The 23,669-nt window shown below is 37.7% G+C and overlaps 3 protein-coding genes across 5 annotated transcripts; all 3 read right to left on the reverse strand.

The window, feature by feature from the left end:
- Positions 1 to 2,138: 2,138 nt before the first annotated feature.
- LOC135631968 (uncharacterized) lies at positions 2,139 to 7,794 on the reverse strand. Its single transcript, XM_065140173.1, has 5 exons — positions 7,539 to 7,794; positions 6,899 to 7,447; positions 4,954 to 5,847; positions 3,258 to 4,713; positions 2,139 to 2,537 (listed from the first exon to the last, which is right to left on the reverse strand). The coding sequence occupies exons 4-5, from the start codon at positions 4,316 to 4,318 to the stop codon at positions 2,423 to 2,425; spliced, it is 1,176 nt and encodes a 391-aa protein (XP_064996245.1). The 5' UTR covers positions 4,319 to 4,713; positions 4,954 to 5,847; positions 6,899 to 7,447; positions 7,539 to 7,794; the 3' UTR covers positions 2,139 to 2,422.
- Positions 7,795 to 8,093: 299 nt separating this feature from the next.
- On the reverse strand, positions 8,094 to 16,348 carry LOC135631975 (putative hydrolase C777.06c). Of its 3 annotated transcripts, none has more exons than XR_010494567.1 (12): positions 16,047 to 16,348; positions 14,808 to 14,935; positions 14,582 to 14,694; positions 14,330 to 14,371; positions 13,261 to 13,316; positions 11,437 to 11,513; positions 10,663 to 10,782; positions 9,744 to 9,820; positions 9,477 to 9,553; positions 9,338 to 9,386; positions 8,297 to 8,403; positions 8,094 to 8,225 (listed from the first exon to the last, which is right to left on the reverse strand). XR_010494567.1 is itself a non-coding variant. In XM_065140181.1 (12 exons), exons 1-12 carry the CDS (start codon positions 16,216 to 16,218, stop codon positions 8,285 to 8,287), a joined length of 1,068 nt encoding a protein of 355 aa, XP_064996253.1. In that variant the 5' UTR covers positions 16,219 to 16,345; the 3' UTR covers positions 8,094 to 8,284. The 3 variants fall into 3 exon arrangements, 2 of the variants coding, with proteins under 2 accessions (XP_064996253.1, XP_064996257.1); XM_065140181.1 differs by adding an exon at positions 9,611 to 9,674 and having other exon boundaries at positions 8,094 to 8,403; positions 9,477 to 9,527; positions 16,047 to 16,345; XM_065140185.1 differs by having other exon boundaries at positions 8,094 to 8,403.
- Positions 16,349 to 17,540: 1,192 nt separating this feature from the next.
- LOC103978786 (uncharacterized) lies at positions 17,541 to 22,451 on the reverse strand. The gene is made up of 10 exons (XM_009394717.3): positions 21,963 to 22,451; positions 21,297 to 21,391; positions 21,018 to 21,085; positions 20,890 to 20,933; positions 20,653 to 20,730; positions 20,413 to 20,566; positions 18,482 to 18,634; positions 18,302 to 18,412; positions 17,963 to 18,028; positions 17,541 to 17,875 (listed from the first exon to the last, which is right to left on the reverse strand). Exons 1-10 carry the CDS (start codon positions 22,301 to 22,303, stop codon positions 17,756 to 17,758), a joined length of 1,230 nt encoding a protein of 409 aa, XP_009392992.2. The 5' UTR covers positions 22,304 to 22,451; the 3' UTR covers positions 17,541 to 17,755.
- Between the last annotated feature and the right edge of the window lie 1,218 nt (positions 22,452 to 23,669).

A 23,669-nucleotide genomic window follows, 5' to 3' on the forward strand; every position in this document is an offset into this window, starting at 1 on the left:
ACCCGATCCGCGTCAAGATAAATTCGTTATGACGGAGGCGCATGACTAAATGTGCTTGAGGCATGTGAGTCGAAAAACTCGACCCATGTCAAAATAAATTTGTTATGATGGAGGCATAGGGTGAAATATTCTCGAGATATGTGAGTTAGGGAAAATCGATCCACACATATAAGTGTCTCCTTCACGATATAAAGAAACACATTGGCGATGAGCCTCTTAGATGAATTGAGCACCGTACTATGAATCCCTCGAAGTACGCTGGGGGGTCCAAGGGAGGCCATTCGAACCTGTTTATCCCCCGTCACCTATGTGGATAAAATATCAAATGGGAACGTTGGGACAATTGTAGGGTATCTCTTCTGTGGACCAAGTATAAAATCTAACTCTCGGAGTTATACCTAAAAGCTCTCTTCTAAAAAAAAAATGCATACTCATTAAATTCTTGATAACTAACTTGAGCGTCAAAATGATCAAAGTTAGAAAATCAAGTTAGAAAACTTATGACATTGGTTTTAGTGCAAATAACACTTTGGAAGTTCAACAATTCCATCTCGAAATTATCTTGAAGCCATTTCGAATACGTAGAGTAAGATGACTTCCCTTGGCAAGTACTACGATAGAATAATGCTGAGCCTGCCTTGAGATGATGGTGTGTTGTAGGCTGTAATCAAATTGGCTTGCTTTGAATTATAACTATTCTCTCTAATAAATGATGAAGGCGGCGTTCGACGGGATCTTTAGATTCATGTACACTTCGGTCACTAAAATCCAATTATTGCATGATTGGTGCCACATGAAAAATAAATAATAAAAATAAGGGTTACATTTAGCTCGAGCTACGACAACTTAATGTACTCATTTTAACACACTAAACCAAATTGACCAAAATGTTACACTCATACCATAGTTATATAAACCAACACGAATACGTGATCAGATAGGAAAAATCAAGAATCAAAACAATATTTGTTCGGTTCATTAATTAGATTGTTAGAACGATTAAAAAAATTTTGATTCTTTATTCATCATCAAAGATGCTGGCATTTTTTTTTTAAATATTTATCTTTCTTTATCATAAAGATGAAAGAAAATTTTATTATTTTATTACTTTTTCATCCCCTCGACATATATCATCTTTTCCCATTATCATCCTCTTATTTAATATATATATATATATATATATATATATATAATTTATTTGTCTAATATTATTTGTATATTATATAAATATAATATATAAATAATATATATATATATATATTAAAATTATATTTTATTTTAAAAATAATAAACTTACCTATTAACCATTAGATCAAATGGTGATCTAGTGAGCCTGCGAAGGCAGAAACTTGACTGCAAGATCCATCCATCGAGCAAGCACACTCCAGCTTGATAGTTTCCACGGCCTGTCGAGGTTAAAAAACACTTGATCGATATCTAATCCAATTTTGATATTTATAGTTCAAACACTTTGTTTTTGTTTTTTTTGTTTTTAAAGTATCCATTGGCACACAAGGATGGGCAATATGATGAGCATCATCATTTGATCCTAATGAAAATTGACCATTGATAGTACTTTTCGACAAAAATGCATCATAAAATGGAGAAATCTTGTACCACCTGTAAAAGCACACTCATTTGATCAGATTAAATTTAAACAGCATCAGAAATTGTAATTCCCACTTAGTAACAATGCATTAATGTGAATTTTCTCCTGATCGCTTTGATCATTTCTAGTGCAAAGGACCCAATCATATTTGGTGATGGACAACACAAGGTGAGTGTGTAAACAGAATGTTTCAAGTGCACAGAGACACATAAGAGCAATAGATTTGCTGTTTTCGAGCATTTGCATTTTAATATGTATTTGCTCGATATTATGCACATATTCTTGATCCTGTTCAATGCAAGCAGTTCACTAAACTTGTTTCTTCGAAACAAATGAGTCCACCCATAGTACAAACATTAATTCATCCTTGGAAGTCTTGCCCCTATATGTTATTAAGGTTTCAAATAGCACAAGAAAAGCCCAGAAAAATCGTTGAGTTTCAATTAGTTTAACTGATGGCTACAAGAACCTTACCAAGCTGAACATGTTGTAAAGAAAACAAAAATGGTCAACATAAAACTTTGCACAATGAGGAACAAAATCCCAATCACTAATATCCATATGGTAAGTAGTTCCATAGAGAGAAAAAAGGGAACATGAAAGCTATCATCTTCAATCAAAGAGTGAATTTCTCAGACAAAAACACCTCCGTATACAGGTTATGGCTTGTACGTCCTGTCACACATCCTTTCAATTAATTCTATGTCCGCCGATAACATAACAGCAAAATTACAAAATAAAAAAGGGCTATCGTCGAATTTTATGTAAAATAAAAAAATCAAACGAAAAGGAGAAATAAGCAAGAAAAGGGAATTATGAACCTGAGGAAGTACAATTGGTTAGGGTAAACAAGGATGCAGCACCTTTCAAATCATGTTCCTGCGTGTGTTCCACTTGATTAGTCTCATCTCTAAGCTCCAAATTTGTGCTGTGAAATCAAATAAATGTTTCCGTATTAAAATCAGAGCAGTCACAAGATAGCATATGCTGCACATCAGCTTGGGACATAAAAAGAAGGCTATGGAGGTTTAGATGCTCATAGCTTCAAGTAATGATTCTTTTCAGAGAGGGCAAAAACAATAAATGGATTTTTTGTTGTGATGATCACTGAAACAACCAAGTGCAATAAAGTCACTTCTTAAACTTTACATGAAGAACATTTGAACGAACACCTAAAAATTTGTGAACACAATAGGACAAAAGGGCAAAGGGTGAAAATGGGCTACTGAGAAGCCACACTCACCACAGTTCTTATTGAAAGCACTCCTTATTTGCCACAACAATGACAATTATCACAGTATATAACAAGCAAACTAAAAATTCCTGAAATGCTGATACGTTTGAATAAAAATAGTAATAGTTTTCAATTACTGTTAAGAAATCAAATAAAAGTGCAAAAAAAAATTGGCATGACTTGGGGGAGAGGAGATAAACAAGAGTGACTCAAGAAGACCATATGATTAATATAAAATACCATTCTTAATTAAAACATATAGTTCCGGTATTTATCTAGTGCTTTGAATTGGAATAAAGCTTTGAATTGAAATAACACTCCCTAATTAAGAATTTATCTAAATGTTCCTTCATCACTTCATTCGAAAACATAAAGATTCATGGATAAAAACAAAACTAGGACCATAATCCTTACCTGCAATGCAGATGCCCGACCTCGTTAGTCGTATTGATTCTAGAATCTCCCTCATCATCCCCTCCTATCAATGTCTGCCTAATCTCAAACATATCTACCAGAGGCTTAACATCCTCATCCTGCACCACTGATTGCGGATGATGATGATGATGATGATGATGTTGTTGCTGCTGTAGACTCAAAACATTGTTGTTAACACTGTTGCTGTTACTACTGGCATTCGGATCGTTGTTTGGATCTCTAGAAATGCCACTGTCATAGCAGAGGTAATTGTAGTACTGCTGCTGGTCTTGCGGCTGATTCATCGAAGGGAAAAGGTTGGCATCATATATCACATTCTCGGTGTCATCGGTGGGTGTATTAAGAAGCAAATTAGGGTTTACATCCAGATCAGGTGCGAGGGTAGGAATTCCTGGTGTAATGGTCTGAGCTGTGTGCGCACGACAGAGTGCAAGCTGTCTAAGCACGAACGCGAGTTCTGTAGAGTCGTGATCGATCTGGCGCTCGAGATCACGGATGTATCTGTAGCAGCCGCCGACGGGATCATGGGCGCGCATGTCGGACTGGTAGATGATGGTGCTCATGGCCTCGTTGCGCTGGAAGGGGTCGAGGTCGCGGATTATCTTGACGATGTTACTGACGCCGAAGAGACGGTGAGCGTTGAGGAACTTCTGCTGCTGGTTGGCGGGGAAGTAAGGAGCGAGGAGGCAGTCGGGTTTGCACTTGCGGCGCTGGTATTTGCAGGCTGCGCAGGCGGAGTTAGCGGCGGGCTGGGAGGAGGAGCTCTTATTGTTGCTGCTGCTGCTGGCGCTGGTGTTGGTGGCAGTTGTATTGGATGTGGTGGCGGAGGTCATGATAGGATCGAGGGGTGTGGCGATGAAGGTGGCACACGCACCCACCACCCGGAGGACGAGGAAGAGGAGGAAGAGGAGGAGGAGGATATTTTGGTTGTTGTTGCTGTGATGGTTGTTGGTGCGGCGATTCTTGGCAACGATCGGATCGGTCGGCAGGGTCGTAGGGCGGGGCGGATGGTGGGGTGGCGGGCAGCAAAGCGAGCCCATGAACGGAAAGCAGGCGGAGAAGAAGGAGAGGTTTGGAAGCGGAGGGGGAGCGGTTCTCAAGGAAAGGGACGAGGACGATATCACAACAGAATAAATCTCGGAGGAGAGAGGGTGATGACTGTGTGAAAGGGAGAGAGAGAGAGAGAGAGGAGAGAGAGAGGGGGGGGGAAAGAGTCGTGTTGTGCGTGGGTTGTTACCTTGCTATTTTGAATCTTGATCCGGGGTGCGTCCGGAGGAGGTTAAGAAGCACCATTCGTCGTACACGTGCCCACGCTTCCTTGTTTGTTGTGCTGCAAGAACCTTGACGACTCCCTTTTCCTTACTTGCCCAAATACCTGCCTCATCATTGGACAGACATCCAGAGGCCATGGCGGGCCAACTCCGGTCAACCACTCCTATATGCAAAGTAAGAGAAATGCGTAGTAATGTCCTGACTTGTTAAGGAAAGACAAGAATGCAGCATGGAATGAATTGGGAAGGTCATCATCCTAAGAGCAGTTTCCAAAACTTGTGCAGTATAGAAAGGAACTGAAAGGTCAGCATCTATCTACATTGTTTTATACACAGCCACTGCCATCAAATATGTTGTGAACTTGGAAGAACATGCATTAATGTGCAGACTGATCACAACTCACCTCTGCTGCAGTTTGGCCATTCCAAAGATTGTTTGATCCTGTCGCTGGTTGAATCCTTCCTTAAGCAGCGAATGGTTCAAAAGCCTAGCATCAAACAACCATAACATACTTCAGGTGTGGTCACAGGTTATGATTAGATGGCAGTACCAAGAAACAACAATACAACTCAGATGTATTGCTTTTGCAGATGATCAGTAAACACTGGCATTTCACCATACAAGATCGATTGACTATAGTGTTGTATAACTACGATAATATAACAGTATGGCTCATATATTTTATGAAGAACGCTGACCATAAATCAATTGATGCAGACAAGTTCAATACAAAACAGGTAAATGTAAAAGCTACAAAGAACAAAACATTGCATCTGAACAAAAGAAAAGAAAGGAAAATATAGTACTACATCTATCTACAAACCAAGCATGTAGAGTGTAGAATCAGAATTCTGAAGAAACAGACCTTGTTTATCTTTCGTTTCCAACAGCAGTCAATCCAAGAAACCTGTTTTATGTTTTTTGGAAAATGGAAAACTTCTATTTCTTAAGTAACTTGGAACAAGTTAAAACAAAACTGCTGCCAAGGTTTGCCATGTTATATACAGCAGTAAGTTTCTCTCTAGATACATGACTAAATTCAGCTAAATTGAATCCAGGAACCAAAGTTTTAATATCATTCACCAAAGCTTTCAAGTGACAGGCTGATGACCAGTCATGTGAACAAGGTTTAGACCATCGTAACTGATCCCTGATCTGAATTTGCCCCTCCCCTTTGCAGCTTGCAGTCCAGTAAGAATAGCAGCCCCCTTTGATTGAATTGGCGATATTGCCTTTCTGCACGCAGAGCCCACAGCTGCTGGCCACTGTTTAGCATCCCACAAGGTGTAACTGATACCTGCACAGCCAGACAAAGCATCAAAAGAGCCATCGCAGTCCAGTAGAAATCCACTCCAGCATTCATCATTTCTATCTGCATTGACTCTAATAAGAGTCTATCAGCATTCATCATTATTAATCCAAGAAACCTGTTACAAGTACAAATAGTATACCTTTAGAGCCAGCAATGTGATACCAGTAGAAAATATGGAAGAAAAAAATAGAATATCATCATACTTTCTGAAATCTTCTCTTGAAGACTGCTCATATATATAAACAATCAGATTTGTCAGTTTGACACTAGTATCAGGGATACATACAAGGTTAGAACAGCTGGTCAGGATGTATAACTTAGAAGGAAGAAAAGATTTATCAAGATATTATCCAAAGCGTTAAATAATATGAACATTGTGAGGAAGCACAGCCAGAGTTTTAAATGATAATGTGGATTAAGAGGAAGTTTTTCTAAAACAATTGTAAGGTTGGTCGTGTTTTGTTCATTGAAATGTGAGATAGTCAGAAACCAACATGCACAAAAAGTTAAAAGTGACGAGATCAGAATACTGGTATAGATAATCAAGAATATGAGAAAAGATGGTATAAGCAACATATATGTTCATGAACAATTGTGTAGCCCCGGTAGAAGATGAAATAAGAGAAACCCATTAAAATGGCATAAACATGTCCAAAGCCAACTTATAGTCGATTTACTTAGACAACATGAATTAATTAGGACTAGTGGTGCGAGAATAGAAAGACTTGAGACAAATTTATTCAAAACAACATAAAAGGGATATGAAAGCCATTAAGTTGACTAACAATATAACCCAAAAGGAACCACGTTGGTAGGAAAGATCCATGTAGATGTATTACATGATGTATTACACTTCCTAGATGCCTACACATGCTTTTTATACCATCGGAATTACTCGAGGAATGAAGAATACTCGTTCGAACCTCTTGCTGCTCATCCATAAATATTTTGAGTTAAAGCTGGGATTTGTGTCACTGCAGATAGCACAGATGCTAAATAATCAAATGAAGTAAAGGTAATAAGAAGGATGAGTTACCGAGGCTTGATCTCTGCAATCAACTTTGATGCAACAGGGACACAGCCTGACAGATCTGCCACCTCTGGAGGAGTATTGAAAGTGTCAGCTCCACAAGAGAGACACCACCTGGTTATTTGATCCAATTCCTAAGAGGCAGCAATGCTATCAGAGGAACATTTACAGAATGCAAAGTAGCAAGCTCAATAGGAACTAATCAAGCTCTTCAGCAAGAGCTCACAGTTCACCAACGCCATCTTCGCTATATCCCATCATCCTCAGAAGACATCGCCCACCAGACAAGTAGGCCAAAGACAATTCTCAACCATCAGAAACAAATCAAAGAATGCGGTGTACAGAAGAATAAAAGACCAGACTAGATAGGGACGGAGCTCCAACCCGTCGATCTTCGACGGACTGTTGGAAGGAAACTTCGAGGAGGCAGAGAGGAATCTGGCTTCGGTGAAGTGGGTGGTTATGAGGCGGCGAGCGGGCCTCAAGGTAGCCCACGGCTTCGTCGAGACTATCTCCGGCCGATGCAGAGAATGGCATGATGGTGGCGTCGTTCACCTGGATCGGGAACATAGGAAGGGTTAGTGAAATCGAGAGAAAGGAAAACCCAAGACTTAGTGAAAGCGAGAGAGAGAGAGAGGCTCCGGACGATCGATCGCGATTGAAGAGGTGAGTGATCTTTGGAAGGCGTGCGAGGGCAAAGCGGGGCGAAGCGGCCGGAGATGAGGACGACAATATCGGAGCCCCGAAGCGTTTGCGAACGCGATCTAAGACGATGAACTTGTTTAGTTGGCAAAATTATGAGAATTCAACTCTCTAGACGGCAACGAGGATAAATCAGTTTGAAGGATGCACGTAGTTGGGAAAAAGTGCCTGATTGACAGATGGAACTTGCGCTCAAACCGAAAATACCTGAATCAGCAGCAGAATGCACCTTTCGGCAACAAAAATAAAGAGAATCTGTTGAATCCAGAATCTGTTGCGTTATTCTTTGACTCAGAGGCAGGAGATTTATACCATAGTGCGTAGAGGAAACAAACAAATTGTTTTACTTGCTCCCAGAGACTACGGAAAAATTTTGTTATGTGGTAGTGTGGAAGTAAATGATCTCCAAATTCAGTGAACCAAATTCGTAAACTCGGAACCTTTAATAATTTTAGTTTGGACGCTAATAATCCAAGCAATTTGAATACCAGAAACCACATTTCAAATCTTTTTCCACCATTATATGCTGAGAGGAGAGACATCCCAGACTCGTTTGAAACAATCTCTGTAATGTTACATGGCACCGCGCGGATACACTGAGAAGGCCACCATTGCTGGAGAACCTTTTGGGCTTCAGATAAATGAGATTGGATTAAGAGAAAGAATATTTAGATTAAAAATATCACAGACTTAGAGGTTTACAGGGACGCGGAGGCCATCATAGCTTAATTGGACATCCAGACCCTCTGACTCCAGCAACTTGGCAAGCTCTTCATTTATCTCATCATGGTCCATCAAGTGCATCATTCCTAGTGATAAAAAAAAAAAAATCTACATATCAGAGGTTTATAGTTCAACTTTCCAAATAATTTAAATCATCTCGTGCAACAAATACTTGATGATAATACATTAATAGGCTTTGTAACAAACGTATGGATGATGTTTTTATGAAGATGACACAAAAAATTCTTGATTCCTTTTCTAGATCATAGAAGAATTGATGATAAAAGAAATTCCAAGAAGACTATTAGATAGAAAAACATAGGCTGTGAAGCAACCGTTATCTATAGAAAAACACAAATTTAGTAAAAGCCAACAAGCTTGTAGTCGAATGAAAAGATGGGAAAAGAACAAAAAAACTTAAATATGACAGAGAGATTAAGGCCCGAGTAAATGGCATTTTGTTGATCTACAACAGACATGTCTGTTCTTATTTCTGGAATTGACATTTTATTTCTCCAGATTTTCACTTCATACTCCAGCAGACAAATGTTTCTCAATTAATCTGTAAACTGCTAGATCTGTAAACTTATTTCATATGCTAGATAGCTCTTAATTGTTTCAAAGGAGCAACCTCATTGAAACCAAGGAGTACCTCTATACAACCTTATGTGCATGATTTTATTAATTATTAGTGAAAGCAACTCCTCCATGTTTCTTTGGTCTTATTATTCTATACTAAAGCTTCTAGCCTGCATTTTTCATGCATCTATGCCTTAACTAAATCGATACTCTTCCCTTAACTTATATTAGAAGCTATCACAAACCATAGAGTAACTTCACTATGATACCTTTGCCTTTTTGATATCCGCCATCTAAAATAACATTTGTTATTTCTATATTTTCTCATGCTCGATGATGAACCTTTTTTTGTACTAACATGCTCTCATCCCCCTTAAGCAGGATGAGATCAAGAAAAGCATACTATTGCACTAAAATCTTTTCCCTAAGGTTGTCACATACCAGTAAAAAGTGTTCTCCTTGGTTGAATTTTGCGTACTTCCTCCAGAGCCTATTCAACAATGAAGTAAACAAAGTTCACAACTTGATTGAACTTCAGCACTGATATAAACAAAACAAAGCAAAAAATAATATCACTTACCCTTGGTAATCCGAAGTGTGTTGAAGACGAACGATCTGGTCTTAGCGCATCCTGAACAATATTTCTGACGTAATAACCTTTGAAGAAAAGAAGCATATAAAGCAAAATTTATCCAAGCAGAAAAGATACTGTACCAAGATTAGAAGATCACAGTCTTTAAGAAGCATGTAAGTCTCTTCTGGTATGTCACTGACGTCACTGGACACATAAAAAACTCAGCCAAGTAAAGTTGCAAACAAACCCAAGATACAGGAAGCAAGTACTTACCTTATATAACAGACATCACCAAAACGAAATCCTAGAGAACGGTATCCATGCCCATGCCAGACAGGTAAAGGAGTAACCTAAAGCAGACTAGTCAATCACTAAGCAAATTGTCTAGAAACTTTACCAAGTGTAGTAAGAACATAAATACATAATTCCACATCATAACCCTCCTGTAAAATGTATAAGTCCCAAGTTTTACAGTCTACAGAAAAACTGACTATAGAGCTACATTTATAATCTCACTGACCCAGGACAAAGCTACATATTATGAAAATAAACTAGGGTACAACAATTTCCACAAAGAAAAATATTCTAGCCCTTGATTAGGTTTTCTGAAGAAAAGCACAAGGTTCTATTGCTTAACCAAAAAACTAAAGGTGCATACTGTATGTTCAGAATAAGGATCAAAGTAGTATAATCTTGTAGCAAGTATTGAGAAGTTTCAATAGCTTATTTAATCCAAATTCGTGCCAGTGCAAGAAACAAGGATTTAAATCTTTGTCTGGTACCAGTTCTGGTAACCTGCTTGACCGGTATATTAATGGTGTAGTGGACAGTATCGACCAGTACAATCGGTATCATTTCACAAAATAATAAAAAATGAATGGGTTTATTGTACCATTATTGAACTATATGTTCTGATACTAATACTTGGTTGGACCTGTGGACCGGTTAATACTTGGTCAAGAGAACTGAAAACTTGGCAAAAAAACATTATTTCACATGAAGAGAAGTCATGATAACTTTGAAGTTTGAGTTTTAGTATGTGTCCTAGATGACAGGCATATATGGTACAACAGAAGGCCAAACAAAAGCATCATATGATAATCAGGAAAATTGCAATAGTTTAACATCCTAAAACTTAATTTTCATAAATTAAAAAAAAAAACTCATTGAAATGGTACTTGAACCGACTGACCTTAAGATCATGAATAACAAACGGTTCCTCATTTATCACATTGAACTGCAACTCTGACACAGCAGCGCCAGGAACAATTACACTTGTATCCACTATATAATAATGTGTCTTCTTCATCACCTAAAACAAATTGAAGAAATCCATATTAAGAATCTTATATATTTTATTAAGTCAAATTTTGTGGTTCTCTACAGAAACAGAAAGGCTTTACCATAGAGGGGATGTAGGGCCACCTATATGAAGACACATATCGGAAGAGAAAATCACTTGAAATATGGTAAAAACTAAAAATGACTAATATTATCGATTAAATTTGTTACTTATTATTCAAATAAGAACTAATATTATTCAAATAAGAACTAGTGAAGATACGTTGCAACATTTCCTATTCTGTAGAACAGTATAATAAAATTTGTGGAGGAAAAAGGATAATAATAAATCAGCATAACAACCGCAATATCAGTTTCTTCTCATTTTTTTCATGAATGAAAAAATTGCTACAGAACTAACATCATGCCAATCATCCTTGCTTTTAAGTATAATATTAACCTCCAGCAATACCAGGTCTGTTGTAATCTCCAAAATAAGATGGAACTTGCTGAATGGCAGCGAGAGGAGGTAGGAAGTTTTAATGATTTGCAAATCTTACCAAATTCAAATTTACCATAAAGGAATGACATTCTGTAAGAAAAAAAAAAGGATGACCATGACAATATGCCATGAATAATTTGTGAAGTCCATGCATGTGTACAGAGCCAAGCTACTGTTTCATACCTCAAAATCACGTTGTGCCACATAAATTGGGATGAATGGTTGGACGTTGTTTGTCCAATCTCGAAGATCATCAAGCCCTACATCAAGAATCACTGAATTCAGTCAAAGGAGAACTGATCTCTCACTCTCTCATCCAATTACTCAAAACACACCCACTCTTGTGCACAAGCAGAAAAAGCGAATTGAACTCCACAATCATCACTTGAACAATTATACAAATTTCACTTGTCAAAAGTTAGGCAAACTAGTAAAGACCTACAAAATAGTTTCCTTGTGGAGGACATCTCCAAGAGGTGTAGTTGTGATGACCATAACAATGTTAAAGAACCTGAAGATGCTTTATGCTACTATTTTTCGCAAATAGAAGAAAAGAGAACCCCATTGGACTGAGAGATCCTATTTCGATAATTCATGTTCATATGTGGAGCAAAATATACATGAACAAGGATGATGAGTATCATATTTCATACTGAAAATCCACTTCAACTAGTACTAGTGACAAGGTTCCTTCAGGAAAAAACATTCTTCTCATACTAGAATATTTTACAGGTATATAACCAATTATTTGTGCCTGTAGGGTTTGAACTTCCCCTGATTTGCTTGACCAACCACTTTATGTTATAATGTCAGCAACTCTGATCAAGACCCAAATATCAGAGATTCAAGAATTGATAAATTATGGAACCATTATAATATGTTCATACATTCCTAGCTCTGCATCTCAGTTAATACACAAGAATTATGCATATTCTTTTGCTAAAACAATTTTTTTCTCGAACAAGTTATGCTCTAGTACATTTTTGCCTTTAACCTTATGAAATAGAACGGGAGGGGGATCAGATATCAAAAATAGAAATAAAGGGGGTCTTGAAAAAATTGGACAGGCTGGTAGTATAATTACATGAAAATAATACGATGTTAGAACATTAATTCATGGACTGGACACTGATTAAATTTCCTTCTTTTTTTTTTGGCCAAAATAGCTGAAGAGTAATAAATGAAAGATTCTTCTTTATCATAAAATTTGAATGCTGCTTGACAGCTATAATCCATGAGAAAAAGTTGGAAATGAAGCAGGATGGATTAGAATCTGTACTTATGCTAACACTAACAAATTATTCATCCATCTATACATGCATCAAGGTCTACACAAACCACACTGTTCAGCCATCAGAAATGAGTATTAATCATCATATGATCAATAAAATAGATAATTGGATGAAATAAGGTTCGTTGTACCATAGCATACCGCTTGGTATGAGTGGTACATACCGATCTAATAGGGGACCGATGCAGTTGGTGCATATCGGTATGTTGGGATGTCCCACTGTACTATGTGTCGGTACATCAGTATAGCTTAGTATGTAGTATGTACCATACCGATAGCTGATTGATACATTGGTACGGACTGATAAGACGAACCATGAGAGAAAATAAGTTTAAACAGAGAATTTAAGAACCTACTAATAAGAGAAGAAACTAAGAGATTCAGCATAAATATTTTTCCTAATTTTTCTTGTTGCAATATTAAAAATTTTTGCTGTCATACATGATAAAATTGCTATCTAACAAAAGGCAAGCCAGATGTTACACAAGTTTTTCTGCAGTTAAACAAGAAGGTAAATAAAAGTATAAAACATGATCACATATTACTGCTGGTAGATAATATGATATAAGTAATAATATACTGGCATTTCCCAGAAATTTAGAATCCAAACTAAAAATAAACTAGTAAAGTTCTTCAGATCATCATGCAATACTAGCAATGACCATGATTCAGAATTATTATCAATAGTAGAAAGAATTCTGATATGAGGTAGATACCTCCAATCGCATCTGCATGAGAATGGGTGATAATGACTGCATCGATATTTCGCAGCCTGACAAAGAATAGTGAATTAAATAATTAAAACCAGAAACATTCTAGAGATAGCAAATACAAAAATTAGAATTAGAAGCATGTTAAAGATAGTGAATACAGTAATAGATACAAATTTAATTATCGCTTCCAGCACAACTTAATTAATAGGATAACATGTATCTAGCTGAAAAAAAAATTAATGCAAATTTTACCGACTAAAAAAGAGTTGAGAAGCACCAGTAAGATGATGTAAAATAACATAGAGCATGTAAAAAATTTCATTATCATCAATATATCTGCTGATAAAAAATAATATTCTCAGTTGTGATTGGCTAATAAAAAAATTGTGTGGCACTTTCCAATGCATCACAATCCTCAGATGCAACTTAAAAGGTATGATTCATAAAAGGGGAAATGTTTGAGATCAATCATCAAACAAGAACTTTATCATGCACAGGCTATTTGGTATATCATGTTTAAGGGACTGAAAGTAACATGAAAGTGCATTTAAACTATCATAGAACACAAAGAAAAAAACTTAATGAAAGCCTTGGTCATGATATTTATCCAATCTAGTCAGGTAAACACTAGAGGTTAGTCAGGTTCCAGCCAAATCAGGAAAGCTGGTTCATTATGGAAACTTTGTGAAGATTACAGTAACACTGATTATTGGTTATCAATTGAAATTTGACCAGCATTATTTATGAATTAAGCCTAGATACAGCATTGGTGGGAGCCTTACCATCCCTTTTTGTTATGAGAAATGATAACAATCCTGGTCACCAGAAATTTCTTCTAATTTTTGAGACAATAAAAGAGAAATGAAAAACAGATACTTGCATACAGCCTGCCACAAACTTTAGGCACCCACTTCATTGTCATTCTTGTCAAGCAACAAATGAGACATACAGTAACTGGGGTCCATGAACATCTTTTTGTTATGTTCATGATCACAAAGTCAAACTTATGTAGAATATTAAAAAATTCTAAATATGCCGAACACTAAATAAAAAGGTGGCAAGAAACCGTTACCCGTATGCAGGAAACCATCGAAGAGCACTGTGATAGAAAAACCTGCATTTACAATTACGATGTAAGACCTATAAGTATAAAGCTAGTTTTGCTTACATGAAAAAATATACTGATGCCAGCTTTTATGTGCAATGCAGATCTAAGAGTTGTATCTTTTACTATGTCTGTCTGCATTCTTAACCAGCAAACTTTGCATGTGAGAGAAAACATAGTTTGCATGTGAGAGAAAACATAGTTAAATTTGATGCATACTTGCCAGCATCTACAAGAATGTTAAATCTTCCCACAGAATTGACATAGCGTATAAGGATGCTTGTATTAAGTCTCCTGTTCTTGTTTCCTGGCTCAATTGCTTTTGAGCAAACCTGAAAAATGCAATCATCGCTGAAGTTGACACCATAATGAGCCATACAGTAATGGAAACTCTTCGGAGCACCCGGCAAACTCTATTCAGAAAGCTAGAGAGTTACAATCTTACCTTACAAGTTTTTGACTGATTTGTGAGGCAGCTCACTCGAGGAATCCCTTCACTTGTCCCTGTGCCTATAAAGATGATTTCAGACTGGTCCTCAGGTGCTTGAATTTTGGCATCTCTACTAGCAAAATCTGAAATGAAGCAATAACAAACTGTCAGAAACAAGTGATGGTAATATCATTCTTAGGTTATAAATAAGTTTAACTGAATCCAGACATCATTTAGTAATATTTTCTAAAAATTCCTTTCAATATTTACTTTCTTTCAGTCAAAAGAAGAAGATAGACACCATATAGTGAACCGATGAAGACAAAATGGGTTTGACATCTGTACTTATTTTGAGGACACAAGTCTTTAGCCTTTAACCTTACCTGGAACGTGCACATGAAAGATGTCGAAATTTACAATACCAAAGATTCCATAATTATATAGCTGGCCCTTCCGTAAAGACCGATGTTTTACTCACCCAAGAACCTTTATGTAAAAGAAAATCCAAGCACAGCCAAACATTCTCGAGCCTAGGCCACTCAAGTAACACATACAAGAGAATAAGTTTTTACACTTCTTGATGTCGGATTGCCGGGGTGCCTCAACACAATCCTCCACCATTATGTGAATCACTGAGGTCCTCATCAAACACTAAACAACAAACCCTGAATATTACCCTCATCAAGTAAAAATCAATCATAGCTTGGAATGTCAACCTGATCTACATCTAGTTTGCAATACGTCATTTCATTTGATCACGTGAGCCACAACCCTGAGTGACTAGGGTACACAGCTTCCTGCAAGATGTTGTGGATCAGATCATAAATTTAGTGATTGGATCTTAAAATTCATAGCAACTTGAGCCGAATAACATAGGCATCTGAGTAGATGCTCTCGAAACCACCATAGATGCAAACACGTGGAAGTGCCCAAATCCAGAATCCCACTAAATCACACGTTCGGCACCAGGTCCAGAACAACGTCCACCCAGGATATGGATGGAAACGATATACCGAAGCATCTTCCCAGACATCCTCGAGATATACTAATGTACTCAAGCAAGCCAAATAAAATTCCTTCACCACCACAAGAACATCAAGAACGGCTGAACCGGTGCCGATCGTCGATCATCTTCCAAGAGCCTCGAGGTATTAAGCCGAAACAGATCATTCACCAAGGCGTTTGCAACAAACAATAACGAATAGAAGGAGAAAAAGAAGGTTTAAGATGCATCGAAGAAGGACCCATCCTAACTGTAGAAGGGACGCGGCGGGGGAACCCGTGGACGAGATGAAGGAAGCTGAAATCGCCGAGGGGCGGCGGCGCGGCCGAAGGGAGCGCGCCATCGGGCTGCAGAGCGGGCAACGAGGGAGCGCGCGGCGGCGGCGGCGGGAACGAAGGGCGGCATCCGTAGTGCCGCCGCCATGGAGACGACGGCTCTTCCCCACCAACACTCGCAAACCCCGACGCATTTAGGAATCGGTGATTGCGATCCAAATGTTCGGTGGGTGCCCGCTCATGCTCCATGGCGATCCCATCCGTCAGTCTTCGTATAAGTTGGAGATTGACGGTTGAGGTCACTCTGCTTCAGAAAGGTCGGTTTCTTTCGCCTCTTACGCACGTTTTCACTCAACTCTACAACCCTTTTTTTAGGCCCTTTAATTATTACGCACATAACGTTAGCCTTTTGTTTTACGCACAATTATCAAATTAATAAAGATAAAAATAATTATTATTTCATTGATGTCCTCTCTAAGATAAAAACATTACAAACATGTACCTTTAGGAATGATGTTTCCAAACTTACCTTCCAAATGTATCTCTAAATGTTGCAGATATTTAGATTAATTAATGTATTATTATACGAGTGATAAATTTTATATTCGATCTACATGTAAACGTCATATCATATATATATATATATATAAAATTTTCGATCATTATGTTGTCTCCCATGTGCATAAATGATACATTTAGACTTCAGTATTCATAAATTGTATACAAGAATTATTCTAATCAAGTATTGTAGAAAGATCCACCATAATTAATATATGGAAAAAATAAAAGAGACAATCCCATGCAAGTAAACATGTTATAACAGATAATAAAATTTTCCATGTTATTCTATTTCAGAGTAGACACACTTTTTCTCATCAGCAATACCTACAAATGATGCACCACAGATTACCATGAATACAATTGCAATAAGAAAGCAAAAGTTTACTCAACTAACAAAAATGAGGATGTTTAAAATGTGAAGTCAAAAGTAGTGCATCTCTGATGCAGAAGGGGGAAAAAAAGGTCAGAAGAACCTTGGAACACAACTAGAAGGCAGAAATTTAATGGAAACAACGCAAATCGCAATTGAACAATAAATCATGAGTGAAAAAGAACCACCCTTGCTTGTTGCAACCCAGTCAGTGGGAGAAACAAGTTCACAGCAAAACATTTCATTTCACAAGTAACAACAGACCTGATCATTCAAATCAGAATCTTGGAACAAAAACACAGGAAATAAAAACGACAAATATAATGAAACCAGAGAAAGAATAAATCAGAAGTATTATGAGGCCAATGAACTCACAAACCAAGATTAAAAAACAAATGGCTCGCTTTGTGCTTTACAATTCTCTGGGTCACAAAGGGAACATCCATTAATTATACAAAAATAAATTTCATAACCAATACAATTTGAGGAAATGAGCCATCTCCAATCTACACAAATCAATTCAACACCACGACACCTCATTAGCAATGAATCATTCATTATCTCAACCAAACACTTTTAACCGCATGCTGCCACCAATGTTAATGATGTAATGGGTCAGGAATGTTCTACCAAAGACAACAAACAATTAACAAACAGAATCAAATGATGACAAACCAGCACAAACTGGAACTAACACAACCTTCCATTTGGGGAGGAAATCAAGGTAAACCACATACAGTATGCAAGTTAGAAACTACACATCAGCCACAGGAGCCTCTTCGACTCCTTTTAAAACTGCTGCAAGCCAATCAGAAGCAAGTGCTTGGATCTCGGGCTCCACTTGCAACTCCAAATATAAAGGAGTAACAGTTACCTAAACCACGTCAAAAAAAAAGAAAGGAAACTGTTAGCTAATTGAAGCATGAAACTTTATTATGAAATGAGACGTACAAATACTTACAAATCCCTCCTCCAGGGCTCTGAAATCAAAATCATCATCCATAGCTTCCTGCTCCTTCTCAAGAAACTGCAAATTGAAAGACATGATTGATTTATCCACTTGCTTTATATGGTACATTTGTTGTGAAGCACACAGATGTAGGGTTAAATCCATAAAGGGGCCACATGGTGAGAAAATTTGAGTGATCTTGAGCTAAAACCTAGCCATGTACTGATATGAACAATCCTTTCTCTTGGAAGAAGTCGTTATCCACAGAAACATATAGATAACAATTTGTACCACTCATTACTGTAAGATTGGCTAAAATTCCATCAAGATATATTTTAGGAAAAGTCTTACCTCTAGTCGGAAATACTTCTTCAGCACTTCTCTCTGCTCAGATTTTCCAGAAGCTGCAACTGATTCTATTTCTACAATTTTCCTTTGAGCACCAGTGCGGCGGGCCGCTCCCTGCAAAGTTTAAATTCTTCAGAAATAATGGGGGGAAAATGTTCATATTTAAAAGGCAAATATACTTACTGCTGCAGAGGCATCTCGGCCAAGCTGTGCAAGCTGGATACCAAGGCTTTGGTGCATAGACATGAACTGCCCTGCGGCAGGATGTCTATTTGCTGAGACAGCTTGCCAGCTTGATGTGTATCTCCAAAGGCTCTGTCTGGTCAGCTTAAAGCCCTATCATTTATGACAACAGGACATAAGAAGTGTAAAAGAAAACATATCAATAACAACAAACATAATTAGTACATGAACTACAAGTTATTATACGAATCATAGTCTGTTTAATCAACAATAACTAAAAATCGTAGAGTACTTTCATCGTGGTCTACTGCCATAGCAGTTCGACTAAGGGCCAGGATGCGACCACTTTCGGGTGGTATGCAACCCACCATATGCCTCTCTATTTCAACCAATTTTTACCAGTTTGGACTGAACACAAAGACTGTAACCCTCAATCCAGGAGATCCAGTTCACGAAACCCTAGACAGAATGCAAGCACAGAGCAACGAGTAATAAACCAAGACCACTCTATTTACTCCCATAGGCAGAATGAAGACATGTAAGAAACAACCTTGCAATTTCACTCAAAGCTGCAATGTGTCAGCAAAGACATCATAAAGAGGTGAGTGCCCTGTAATCAATAGGGATGAATGGTATTAATTTGTTCAACATCTTCCTTGCAATATATATACTTTAAATGATCACCCTGCCATTCCTACTCACAACCACCTTTACAGATTAACACATCAAAACATAAACTACGAATTGAGTTTGAGTTTTGACAAAAAAAACCTTAAAGCTCAAGTTCATATCCATCGAGTACCCTCAGACCGAATCCAGTGTTTCTTGAACAATGTTTGAGGTTAATCTTATGCATTTTCCAAAACAAACTATCAACAAATCTGGTTCACAGATTAATTTTATATCAACAGAGTTCACCATTCAAGAGCCAAAACCCACAGATTACTGATGTCTGCTCAATTATTATATGGCATGACTCCTGAAGATGCATGCATCAAGGGAATGCAAATTCTCACTGGCAACTTCCAATTAGTCTCTGCTAATTTTAATGGTCAGCATAAATCCTAATTAATCATCATAATGTTTGCAAACCCTTTCTGAGATTGCATATGGTGGGGCATATGTGCTTAATAATGGCATTGATACTACATGACAAATATCAAAATAATTACCATCAATCTTTTTAATAATTTTATAATTGAGGACATAGCTTAAATGTACCTCTCTTTTATAACAAAATGTCTAGCATAGACATAAGTATCACATGGGTGAATATCGAAAGAAAAAGAATGTATGACAAAAAAAACTCACCAAAGATTATTCATCATCATGCAGTGTTTGATAGAATGACAACCATCCGGGTTGTCGATAGAAAATTTCATATTTATTACAAGGAAAACAAATCAATGCCACTAACTCTAGTCATGTTTTATTTCTGTTATTAGAGGTCAACAATGGAAAAGACATCCAAGATAGTAATCAAAAGCATTGACCAACTATCCAGCAGTATTCAAATTTAGTTAAACTTATTTTAAATGGAATACTTTAAAAAAGGTACTGAGATACATCCAAGGATTCCACAAGCACGAATATCCATTCCATAAAGATTTGTTTTACATTCGTGGCATGCATTATGAAGTATTTGCACTTCATGGCTTTGAGAATGAAGGAAAAGCACTGTCATCCATGTGAAGAAAAAAAGAAACAAAGAATGTTGCTACAACATGACGTTAGAAAATATTCACTGTAAAAACAAGTTTAACTACAGATCTTCCAACATCAAGTGTGAATTATGAAGCAAAAAAAAAAAAAAAACAGATCTCAAATGTATGTGAATATATGTAGACACATTAAAAGTAAGTGCATATATATAGGCATGAATGCTTCATGGAATTCAAACTCCAAGGAGACTTTATTGGGCTTCAGCAAACCTGGTTGGCAGAGGGAGCTGTGGGGATTTCTATGTTCAGCAGACAGTTTTTTGGAAAAGTCCCCTTTTCGATGTCCCCAATTGCAGCATTTATCAGCGGTAAACAAACATCAACCGCATCCTTGAAATCGCTTTCTTGACTCTTGTCCTTCTTCCTGACAGAAGCAATCAAATTCTGACGGGTTAAATATAAGGATCGCTGGTCAAGATTGACCATCCTATTAGGGAAGGCATTATTTACCAGTTCAATGAAATTACAAGTGAAGGAACTCCACAAACTAAAGCCTCTCTAGCACCAGCAACAGCACCAGAGTAGAAGCTGCATGGAATTCCACAAGATAAAAAATGGTCTCCAGATAGTTAAAAAGGAAACAAAGCATCAAACAGAAGGAAGTACGATGCTGGAAAACAAATTCTGCTCATTTGAACAATTAAAACGATATGACATAATGTTAAAAGATGGGAGTGGAATCCTTACGCGTGATGACCACAATTTGAACCCTTGTTAATTCCACTGATGACCTATACAATGAACTAAGTATTCATAAAAATTCAAAATGATCTGCATATTTGTCTCCGCACAAAAACTTAACAATGTAAATTTACCAGTGTGGGCTTGGACCATGAGAATAATGCACCAGATAAAGCTAAAGAGACGCAGTCAGCAGGAGACCCTGTCCACGAAGATGACTTTTATAATTGCTAAACAACTAATTTAGCTCAGTGCTTCTTGAAAGTCAAAACTTGACATTAAAGATGCAAATCATTATACAATAGTATCACCATATAGCTATCAGCACAATGAAGTCAATTCATGTTTTTCAACACAACAGAATAGAGAGAAATAACAGGAGGAGTTCCGGAGGGATCCAAAATTGATCTTACCCGAAATCTCAAAAGCTGTGGCACCTTTAATATCCGCAGATGTTGCTGCAACCGTTTGATGAAGAGTAATTGAATGACCAGACACAGATTTGTCCCTTCGTAAAATAAAACAAGAATTATCAACGTCACTGTCGTTACAAATAAGTGACAAATATAAAAATTTCAAGCAATCTAACAGGGCTAAACCAACAAAATTACACCAACCTAAAATAACTAGGTTATTCTTAATAAAACAAAAACAAATTAAGAAGAACAGACAGAACTCAAAGAAAGGAAGAAGGCATTGTCATTCACGAGAGGTAATAAAACAGATTAATAATTTGAATAACCAAGATAGCAAGATATCTGGCACCCGAAAGGAGAAACGGAACGGAGCCAGAAACTTGCACACAGCGCCACGACCAAAAAAACCCCCAAAGAATCGGCCTTTAAAGAAAACCCATCGCAAAATCAAATCCTTACCAAGAAACCTAACAAAGCAGTCGAAATCAAAAAAGGAATAAAAGAAACGAAGCTCGTCTTTGTTAAAATCCAAATATATCATTGGGAAAACAAATATTTACCAACAAACTCAACGAAGCAGCCGCACTCAAGAAAAGAATGAAAGGAACGAGGCCCAGCTCCGCAATCCAACAGATTCAGCAGGAAAGAGGCGAGAGAACTCACGAATCGGGGGCGCAGACATGGACATCGCTTTGTCCCTCGCGAACAAGGGCCTCCACGAGAAGGGTGAGGCCGGGGGAGCCGATCCCGTCGGCGTTGGTCACAAGGACCACGGGTTTCTTCGATCCATCTGCGCCGGCGGCGGCGACGGCGGCAGCGGCGTCAGCCGCGGGAGCGGAGGACGAGGACGGAACACGGAGGTCCTCCTCGGCCGCCGGCTTGGAATCGACTTCACCGCCGTCTCCGTTTCCCCCGCCGGCCCTTCTTCCGGCGAGGACGTTCTGGAGGTTCGCGACGAGGTTTGGGGGCAAATGGTTGTTCTTTTTGGATTCCGGATCCGTCATCGTCGTCGCCCGAGAGCAATCAAGCAATCGAAAGCAAAGGAAGAAGGGAGGAGGAGACGAGAGAGACGAGAGATTTCAATGCAAAGAAAGGGACAGCGGCCGAGGGATTTCGTTGGATATATCCGAGTCAAGAGGAGCCAAAGGCGATAACTTTAGTAAAAAAGAGAGAGAATGAGATGGAAAAGCAACGATGGAGAAAAATATACAATTTAGGAAAATTGTATTACGTGCCATTGCAATAAATTAATAATTATATATATATATATATATATATATATATATATATATATATATATATATATATATAAGATATACATAATGCCTAATCTATCAATGCGCAAAGACGTGATACTAACTACAATCTTACAATAATCTATCAAAATTAACTAAACTAATTAATGCCTTTAAAATAAATAATAATAATAATAAATAAATAAATTATGCCTTTAAATTATACATTTCTTCCAACACTAATTGAAAGATTAAAAATAGTATTTTATTTGGGAAAAAAATATTTTTGATGCTCATTGTTTTGACGTGCTCGAAGAATGTGGGAAGAACATGGAACGATCATGGGATTGAGGAGAATGGATTATTCCTTTATGACTTAATAAGTGAACAAAATGTATTATTTTATAAAAAAAAACTATTTTTTTATTTTAAATAAATTATATCGAATATTTACGATGGCAATGATAAGTAGTAACATTACGACTATTTGTGTCGACTAGACTTATGAACACATTGAGCGATGCATATCACTACTAAAATACTAATAAAAAATTTTAAGTACCAATTCTTAAGGAAAAAAGACATTATTGGATCAATCAAACCTAACATGCAGTAAGGTTCTTTGGTCCAGCATTCACTAAGTGGCTGCCTTCATGGAAATAGGACACAAAACCTTTTATTAGAACCACCACATATTTCCAAACCCAAGTTAATGGATCCATGCACTGTTGTTTCACAATGGAGGAATGGGTAGGACGTGCCTGAGAGAGGACCAGTCTCGGCGACATCAAAGCATTAATAGAACAGCAAAGGGAAAAGTGGAAGACGAAGATTAAAGAGCGATAGCGATGCCTCTCTTTTGTACCAAAGCTTCTCTCGTCTCTGTCATCGTCAGGGCCACCTGATTCACGTCATGTCATTTTAGGGTTCATGTGGGACTGAAGAACTACTGGGTAGCACTTGGAACCCCACCACTAGAAGCCATGCGTATGTATGCTTGGTAGATGAAGGTTGGGTGCAAGCCTTATCTTCTTGTTTGGCCAGATCCATTCATTCATGAAAGGTTTTGACATCATTGACAAGCATCTTCTCCCAGCTCTAACCACACCTGCAAAGGCTAAGAGCTGAACCTACC

This window comes from Musa acuminata, chromosome BXJ1-3 (assembly GCF_036884655.1).
Source record: "Musa acuminata AAA Group cultivar baxijiao chromosome BXJ1-3, Cavendish_Baxijiao_AAA, whole genome shotgun sequence".
NCBI classification, from domain to species: Eukaryota; Viridiplantae; Streptophyta; class Magnoliopsida; order Zingiberales; family Musaceae; genus Musa; species Musa acuminata.

What these genes read in the sequence shown, in the direction of transcription:
- LOC135631968 (XM_065140173.1), bottom strand. Translation starts at nt 4,318, where the DNA reads ATGGGCTCGCTTTGCTGCCCGCCACCCCACCATCCGCCCCGCCCTACG. An exon ending in GTCGGGCATCTGCATTGCAG is followed by an intron (nt 2,538 to 3,257) that starts GTAAGGATTATG and finishes TTGATTTCACAG; the next exon opens with CACAAATTTGGAGCTTAGAG.
- LOC135631975 (XM_065140181.1), bottom strand. Translation starts at nt 16,218, where the DNA reads ATGGCGGCGGCACTACGGATGCCGCCCTTCGTTCCCGCCGCCGCCGCC. An exon ending in ATTCTTGTAGATGCTGGCAA is followed by an intron (nt 14,372 to 14,581) that starts GTATGCATCAAA and finishes TTGTAAATGCAG; the next exon opens with GTTTTTCTATCACAGTGCTC. An exon ending in TTGTTATTCATGATCTTAAG is followed by an intron (nt 9,821 to 10,662) that starts GTCAGTCGGTTC and finishes AGTCTGCTTTAG; the next exon opens with GTTACTCCTTTACCTGTCTG.
- LOC103978786 (XM_009394717.3), bottom strand. Translation starts at nt 22,303, where the DNA reads ATGACGGATCCGGAATCCAAAAAGAACAACCATTTGCCCCCAAACCTC. An exon ending in CTTGTAATTTCATTGAACTG is followed by an intron (nt 20,567 to 20,652) that starts GTAAATAATGCC and finishes TGCTTCTGTCAG; the next exon opens with GAAGAAGGACAAGAGTCAAG. An exon ending in GCCGAGATGCCTCTGCAGCA is followed by an intron (nt 18,413 to 18,481) that starts GTAAGTATATTT and finishes TAAACTTTGCAG; the next exon opens with GGAGCGGCCCGCCGCACTGG.